Source organism: Anguilla rostrata, chromosome 6 (assembly GCF_018555375.3).
Source record: "Anguilla rostrata isolate EN2019 chromosome 6, ASM1855537v3, whole genome shotgun sequence".
Lineage (NCBI taxonomy): Eukaryota > Metazoa > Chordata > Actinopteri > Anguilliformes > Anguillidae > Anguilla > Anguilla rostrata.
The window spans coordinates 11,419,781-11,428,866 of NC_057938.1; the positions used below are offsets into that span (position 1 = coordinate 11,419,781).

The window sequence follows — 9,086 nt, forward strand, 5'->3', positions numbered from 1 at the left end:
ATTTGGGGGAAAACAACTTTGCATGCTCATACTGTGTAAAGGGGAAGACATTCTGCTTCACAGTCTTGTTCCATAGTGGGCCTTTTGGCTTAATGCGAGTAGTACTGAAATGGTACGTGTCAGAAATCACAGAGAATCAAAAAACCATGTCAGTGTTAATACAACAACTCATAGACCAAGTCATTTTGGTGCAGTCTACCTGTTTCTCGCTGTTTTCTGGTCCATTGTTTTCTACTGGTGTCAGTGCAGGCTCTCCAGAAGACTCTGATAAACACAAAGGCAAAATAATTAAGAATTATGGGGAAAAAAAACAGGTTAATCCAGGGACACAGATAAGCCAAAAGAGTAAACTATATTCACTCTTCAATTAATATTCACCATGCACCTCATTTACCCAATTCAGTGTGTACAGGTCTCTTTAGGAGTCCTAAAGTTATTCACTAATCAAACTCAAAAGTCTGAAAGTTACTCAGATGGATTTGGCTTTCAGAAATGGAAAGTTGATGTCAGTGCTTTTGCAGTACCATCCTGAGGCTCCAAATGGATGAGGCAGAACCAACACTCATTCTCACGTTCTCAAGACTATTCTCGTTTCATCTTGTTTTAATGATGCGTTAACACCAGATCGTGTGTATTTGCTGCTTTGCTGCATTGTCAAGGCAGATTCAGAGACATCTTGGCACGTACATAGCCCATGAAGGAGTTATGGAAGACCCATTTCATCAAGGTGGAAAGTGACAGCTCTGTCTTTTAGGTCCCGTTAGTATTAACTCTTTAATGTGTAACATCACGAAGATGTGATTAAAGTGGTTTAGTGAAAAACACTATGGTGTGAATGGAACAGAATGATGATAGTTCATTTGGATAAACTCTATCAAATCCATCCAAGTTGCTTTTTTTCAAACTTCTGAGTGACATGACACGGTAGAAGAAAAGAAGCCCATCTAAATAGAGGGGTCAACCCAGAACCTCCCACAGCAGAGTGAGAAAGAGACAGTACAAAGAGGAATACACCAGCCAGAGCACGAAGAATGAACACGAAAAAAACAACAACAGCCATGCATGAAATGGACAAGGCGCAATTTAAGCAAAATAAAATATGAAATCGCAAAACAATGTAGAGAGGCCATTAAGCAATGGTTTACGGTTTTTCTTTTTTTTTTTTTTAAACAAAAAAACATTTTTTAAATTTGAAGTCAACGCCCTAAACTTTTATCACTACTACTGTAGTTTATCAAGCTTTAACTTGAGTGACATATACTGTACAGATCATTTGTTCGACAAAAAACTAATTTCAAATTCCACAGACGTAAAAGAAATAGGCCTATGCTTCACATGATGTCACAAAGCTGTACTGTACTCAAAGTTGGCCATGGTTTGATTTTTCCCTCCGGAAGAAATCCACACTGATTAAAATGTGAAAGCTTCCTGACTGAAGCAATTTAAGTCAAGCACTGCGCTCAAGGGGGCAACACATCGGGGATTTGAGTCCCTGCCCTGTCAGTTACAAGCACAGATCCCAAACCACATTTCTACACAGCACCCAACTTCACAAAAAAAGCCCTCGGGGTGCTTGGCCCACATCATCGGAGAACTCTTTATATTCTTTCCAATTTCAATCTTGTGTTTCATCTCCCAACTGAAGAATTTTTTTCTACAGATTTTGTGCCCATTTGGATTCAAATCTGGAATCTATAAGGACCATCGATCAACTATGGTTTAAGTTCAATGAAATGTCAGCAGGGGTGAGTTATAACCACCAAATGAAACCAATTTTAGATCTACTGTATATGTAATATTTATCAATGTCTTACTGATTGTATCACAAGATTTACCCATCTTGAAATGTATTTTCCATAGACTTTACACAACTACAGACATCTATATTTTTAATTGATTTTACACATGACTTAAAAAAAAAAAAATTTTTAAGCATTGAATCAATGGCCTATATAACCACCCATGCTCATGGGTTTAAGGTTGTTCAATCCAGTATACACATCTGCAGAGATTCTGTAATACAATACTGAGATAGATCAGAGATCTGAAAGTCTAGTTCACTGATGAGTTCCAATTAGGCGTAGCCTGACACTGGGAGGCGGTGTCAAGGACAGGGGACAAAACGAGGTTTACACACCTAACACACGTAGACCAGTAGCTCCTGTGACCTCACTAACCACACCTGTAAGGAGTCGGTAAAGAGAAGATGGAAACAAATGAAAGGATGCAGAACAAAAATGAGAACGCAATCTGCTCAAAAGGTTGGCCCAGGGCATGCCCAAACAAAAGGACAAGCTGTTTGCGAGTGTCGGTTTGCAAGCAAAGCTTCAGCAGCAATTCAGCGGCTAGCAGGAGCAAACACAACATGACAAACGCTCATCGACCCCAGCGGTCTCACACATTCCTTACTCATGTGCCAACGCCTCAAAAGAGATAAACTCAAAGGATTTCAATCTATTCCGGGCACAAGGAGCACACAGTGGCATGTGACCTGCCCTCCCACCGTTGGAGATGAGGCCCTTGAGGAAGGAGAAGTTCTCGCCAATCTTGGTCAGGTCAGGCAGCAGCTTGGCCAGCTCCTCAGCATCAGGCAGGGCCTTGGAGAGCTTTTCTGCACCAAACAAAAGTACAGCATGGTTATGGTTACACCAAAAGACATGAATGGTTAGGTGTACTCCTGCCATTGCCCTTGACAAAGGCACTGGCCTCAGAACTGGAGGTAGTCCCTGGGCACTGCACTGTGGCTGCCCACTGCCCCCAAGTAGTTAGGATGGGTCAAATGCAGAGGAAAAATTACCCTACAGGATCAAAAAAGTCTAACATAACTTACTGTGATGTGTAATAGCTTGTGAATATAAACAGCATGTAGACTCCACTACCTGACGGGAGAGGCACATTTCTTAAATTCTGCAATGATGTTTTACCTTCTTGGATTTGGTATGCTTTCCAATAACATATAATTACTCAACATTCAGAACACTTATTTTGAAAATACACAGCTGCACACCAAAAGTGTACTTCAGCCTAAGGTGGGTGCTTTATACACTTCATCAAATGCTTTTTTTTTTTTTAACATTTACTGTCTTTATCCAGATATTTTCATATTGATTGAATATTGATGTTTTTGGGCATCACATGCCCAAAATTTGGATTTGTGCTGACCTGCAAGTGGGTGAAAACCTCAGGAAAAGGTGCCTACCCAAGTCGATACTTTCATTCAGTTCTCGAAAGAAATCTGGCACAATCCCCTTGTATTGGCTGAAATCTGGAATCATATCCTTCCATTCCTCATAAGTCTGAAAGGAAGAAACAAAAGCCAAAAACAAAGGCACTGACATTAGTTGTACTTGAAGCGTGCTTTATTATGGAAAAATACACTGCACAGATAAAAGCTGCTTTTCAACGGAAAAACACACAAAAGCTAGTTTTAATTAATGAATAAGATAAACAAGATGAAGTAGCTGGAACGAGCTGAGAGGAAATTCTCCAGTTTGAAAGTCGGTTAACATTTGCACGTCTTTCCAGGAAGTGTCAGAAGGTTGGATGGAGTGAGTGAGGAAGAGCGAAGAAGCGTGATCGCTTTCCCATACTCTATCACCTCCTCTGCACCGAAAAAAAAAATCGCACCCGTGACTTAAACACCATCCCACAAAGCAAGATGTGCACTCATAACCTTGGAGACGGAAACTGAAAGGGAATTCGAGGGGGGAGCATGAACGATGGCATGCGTGTCCATCTGTTCACCGTTTGAATCATTGGCTCACGACTGCAGTCTTACTGTAAGCTGAGTGTCAGTGTTTCAGTGAGGAGGAAGGATATGACATGAGAGGGGTGATGGCGCCACTCTGTGTCAGACGGAAGGCAATGCGTACATTTTAGGCCACTTGTGAATTTTATTTTTATTTAATCTTTATTTAACCAGGCAGGTCACATAAAAACAAATTGTTATTTAAAAGGATGGCCTGACAAGAGGCAAACAACCTCTCTTGGAGGGGGAGGGGTAGGGGGTTGGGCAGATATAACAACAGAACAAAAACAGTCGAACCAAAATAAAAAGATGAGCAGATACAAGCAACAAAACAAATAACAGCAGAAAAGCATTAGACAAACGTGGGAGAAAAAAAGGTTAGAAGGATCAAGTTTGAATGTCAGTCAGATTGTCCATGACAAATAGGTTTGTCCAGTTTTAAGGGTTTTTTTGCAGTTCATTCCAGTCTGACCATTGTCAGTTTGGCAGATTAACTGAAAGATGAACGGTAACAGAAAAGAGAGCTACGTCACTGTTTTTGATGGTAGTTTTGATAGGTGTGATGTAAATGAAAGTGTGCTGTCCAACTAGATTCCTATATATTTATAGGAAGTGACTAATTTAGCATCTATGCCATCACAAGATTTTATGGAATGTGGAGAAAAGGTGGGGCTGTTTTTTCCAAACCACATGACTTTAGTTTTGGAGCTGTTAAGTGTAAGTTGTAAATTGGTAAAGGCTTTTTGAATAAGGAGGAAAGTATACCAGAGAGACCATAGAACAGGTTCTGTGGAAGGACCAACAGAGTAAAGATCTGTACTGCCGGCATACATGTGGATGTAGGAAGACTGGTCTCTAAGAGTCTGTGTTATGTTATGTATGTAGGGAAGAGAGTGGGACCTAAGACTGAGCCTTGAGGTACACCCTTGGTAACTGGGAGATGGTGAAACACTCAATTTCCAATTTTATACAATGCACCCTATTGGACAGTTTAAGAACCAGACAAGAGAGTAGGTGGCAACACCAGTATTTTTAGCCTTTCAGCCAAACTGAATGGTCAGTAGAATCCAAAGGCTTTGGCCAAGTCAATGAAAACTGCAGCACAACATTGTTTCTAATCCAGAGTAGATGATATATCATTAAGGACCTTCAATGTGGCAGTGACACAACAATAACCAGTGTGAAAACCAGATTGCATGCAGGATAGGATACCATACATTTCTAAGTAATCGATTAGTTGCTCATTTACAAGCTTTTTTAGAATTTTCGACACACCAGGTAAAATGAAAATAGGTTGATAACAATCCAAATCAGCCTGATCCCCTCCTTTAAACAGCAGACATACTGTGCCTGTTTTCCAAGCAGTAGGAGTGTCAATAGTATGAAATGACAGATTACAAATATGTGAGAGAGGGGATGTAATGATGGGAGCTGCCACTTTTAAGAAAAATGGATCAAGACCATCCAGACCAGCTGGCTTCCAGGGATTGAGTCAAAAGTTATTTTAAAACCTGGGATTCAGTGACAAGCGGCAGAGAGAAACTATGTAGCGGGGCTGGCATGGTATAACTACTGACAGAATGCTTCTGCTCAATCTAAGTGGAAGCTATTGAGCTGGGGGAGTAGTCTGACATGGCTTTGCGCCAAGCTTTATGCCACAGTGAGTTCCTGAATGATCACATGGACCAATAAAACTAACTGACTGACCGAGCAAAAATGAATCAATCAATAAATCAATCAATCTACCAATCAATCAAACAAACAAACAAACTACACAGAGGAGCCCACAGTACCATCCACATAGTAATCATCTGCTTTTCTAAATTTCAGTGATGAAAACAACTTACCAGTTCGCCATTTCCCCACATATTTCTGGTGAAATGCACTTGCAGAATTTCACTATTTAGATGACAATATTGACTGTCTGCCTGCTTTTTCAACATATCACATATCCTATTCTTCACCATATTCAAAGTAGCAGGAGTAATCTTTCATATTCACATTATTTTTCACTGCTGTCAGCTTTGATATAGCCTAACAGTTGCAACTGAATAACTACTTTTACTAAATTAAATGTGCAATTTATTGGAAACATGCAGTTGTTAATTAATGAATCTTAGTCTTTTCTGGATTAAGGCTATCTAAATAGGGATTAAACTAATACACCACAATTTGTGCTTATTTCAACAGCTGTTATATGGAAAATAATACATGGGTGTGATTTACAGTATAGGCTATATTGTATTTTTCACATCATAAGAAAGGCCATCATAAGAAAACAGAGACATGTCAATCAAAGAATAACTCAATCAAATAATAAGACAGAAGGTGTTAGGGAGAAAGCGGTCTACTCAACTTAGCAAAGTTGACCAGCAGTAGGGTCCGTGAATTGCGAATGTTAAACGAACGCAGCGTACCTTTTTGGCAGTGTATCCTCCACCCAGGGCAGATCCCAGTACGAGATAGCGCAGTCTCAGGAGCCTTGTGGCCAGCTGGGCCACCCAGAACGTGCGACGTTGCTGATATCCATGTCCCCCCGTGGAAAGCCGAGCACTGCGCACAGGAGGGCGGGAGAGGGAGGTGTAGTGACGGGCGGCCGAGCGGTGAGCGGGGCGGCAGGGATTGGCGTTCGAAGAGTAGCGGTGATGGATAGCACGGGACAAAGGGTGCAGTTTCTGTAAGGGCAGACGGAACCTCACACCTACACGGCCGGGTACCAGAATCCCACAGGCCCTGCTGCAGAGTGAAGAGACGACAGATGATCCTCTAACCAAATCAATGAATTTAAACCGCACCAAGTGTTCAGCACACTTTTTCATATCCACACAGGTATGACAGCAAAACGCACATTGCCTTAAGACTCCACTTCATATAGCTAGTTTCATTGTTGTGACATCAGACTATGTGACAATGAGTTTTTGTATTTTCCGATTTATAAGCAGGAGGCGCATTTGCATTTAAATGTTTGGCGGGTTCCTAAATTAGGTGTAAAAAAAATTACCCAGTACTCAGTAGATAAACGTATCACTAAATGCATTTCTCTTTCGCTTTGGTATAGCTGGCTTGCAAGGTCGCTATTGCTTCTTTACAAAATGCTAACAACTTGGCCTGCTCCAGAGTGAAAGTGAAAATGTGACTTGTGATTTCAATTCATAATGCTAGTCGAAGCATCAATATGAAACAGCACACACCACACATATATTTTCATATTACACGCTAGAGAGAATCTCTCATTTCTGCTACAGAAATAAAGTGACAGATATCGTATGTAGTCAATTTAGCTACATTGCATTTTACTACTGGATTACTAGCATCCACGCCCCACTTTCTGTTATGACAAGTGAACTTACCAGGCGACAGTGTTTCCAACCCGTAACATTACGCTAGACATTCGTATATTAAAGGTCCTTTAGTTCATCATAACATAATGTGTTAGCTAAACTATTTACGAGCTATACAGTACATTAACTATCTAGCCGGCTATCAGCAGTCGCCGTACAACAGGGTTCTGCGGCCGTATCGCTTTAAGCTAACTAGCAACATCCTAGAACTAGTCCAACCCCTTCAATAAAACCGAACGGAAACAACGACCGCACATCACGTTCCCATACATTTTCCACGTGAAAAGACAAGTACGCTCGATGCATTCATAGAAGTAAAAAAAAAAAAAAAAAAAACGTATTCTCTGCGTATCAATGATTTGATATCAACCAAGTTACAATTCACAGAAACTGAATAAAAATTGTATACATTTTTATGTTCTTGAAAAGCAATGTAGCTGATATAATTTCCACCGGGTTTGACATCTAACATTACAATCTTTACAAGTTACAAGTCCTAAAACATAATATACAATCTTGAAATTCAACACACTATATAAATATATATATATATATATATATATATATATATATATATATATATATGCATTTCTAGTTTCAAGAAGCCTAAATAGTTTGCAGTACAAACTGCACGAAATTTCTAACTAGCCTATCCATGACATGACACTGGTATCATGAGCACTATGTCTATATATCCAGGATTACACTTTTTACCTAATAACACTGAAATGTGTCTTTTTATTAATATTTTCCTGTCTGCACCATTATCACAAGCACTCAATCTCAGCACAGACCTTCTGTGACCGAGGGCACATTAATTACACAAATGTCACATTCTCTTGATATGGCGAAATGTAGAAGGTTGGGTAAGTTACTTAAAGGAATGTAGGAAAACATGGGTAGTGCTGCTTTGGAATATGTCTTGTATAGGTTCTGTGAAACAAATTGGTGGTAGTAGTGAGATGGACTTCACCGTTACCTGGAAGAGGCCCTGAAAAATCCTACAGTGGGAAGTGAGAGGTATATGGAGACCATGGAACAGAAGCTAACATGTGGATCACCGGCTAAGTCGGGGTCCCCAATGGGGGATCCCTTGTCAATAGCAAATGTCATTGCCCTACTCAGTTCTTATACTTTGAAACATTTATATATAAAGGTGAATCTGGTCCTGGTTACACTGAGAATCTCCACCACCCCCTACCACCCTGTAGAAAAGTAACCACTTACAGAAGCACAGAAAATCAAGATTATGTGCAATATCAGGTTTATTAAAGTCATTTGAGTGATGACAATAAAATGTAGTACAATTACACATTTTCCCTAAGTAAAAACTACGTTTACAGACCTATTGTGCAAAAGCTCAGTTTGTTAGAAATATGAGCATCCCTAAATAGAACCAGCACATTGCTTTAAGAATTAAGCAAATGATCGTGTGAGCTCAGGTTCATTTCACACCAACTTGTCTGTCTTTTAAACCCGTTTTTACTATACTCTTTTAGTTTAAAATTATCAGACCACCTAATACGAGCACAACATGTTAAAACTGCTTAACAAATTACCCATGTCCATGAACTCTAAGATAAAAAAAACACATGCTGTTACATTTGTAGCATGAAAATATATATTTTTAAATTAACTGCATTAAATAAATTCAGACATCACAAAAATGTAGATATTTAATAATGAACAATCTTTCAATCAAATAGTACCAACATACAATCAATTGCAAATAGGTATTCCCCTCATCACAACGATAAAACAAATTACATGGAAAAAAATTACAAAGATATAAAATATAAAATATAATTATTTCAACAATCTCACAGCAAATGTAAATTTGCAAAAACGTAATGTTAAATGCATGTTCTATAAACTTTAAAATACCAAACCAAACATTTCTGGGTCCACTGGTTATCATTTAGAGTAAATTATTGTTATTCAACTTACTGCCAATTATTCACATACAAAGCCATATCAGAAAAGCTGATTATTTCAGG

General features: G+C 39.3%; 1 protein-coding gene across 1 annotated transcript in view; it reads right to left on the minus strand.

The window, feature by feature from the left end:
- Positions 1-7,323, minus strand: part of LOC135256515 (dynamin-like 120 kDa protein, mitochondrial) — a 32,642-nt gene extending 25,319 nt beyond the window's left edge. Inside the window, exons 1-6 of the mRNA XM_064338347.1 lie at positions 7,099-7,323; positions 6,166-6,484; positions 3,200-3,296; positions 2,504-2,611; positions 2,138-2,182; positions 200-264 (exon numbers count right to left, since the gene is read on the minus strand). Coding sequence (XP_064194417.1) covers positions 200-264; positions 2,138-2,182; positions 2,504-2,611; positions 3,200-3,296; positions 6,166-6,484; positions 7,099-7,139 — 675 coding nt within the window. The 5' untranslated portion in view covers positions 7,140-7,323. The remainder of the gene's footprint in view (positions 1-199; positions 265-2,137; positions 2,183-2,503; positions 2,612-3,199; positions 3,297-6,165; positions 6,485-7,098) is intronic.
- Positions 7,324-9,086: the final 1,763 nt, after the last annotated feature.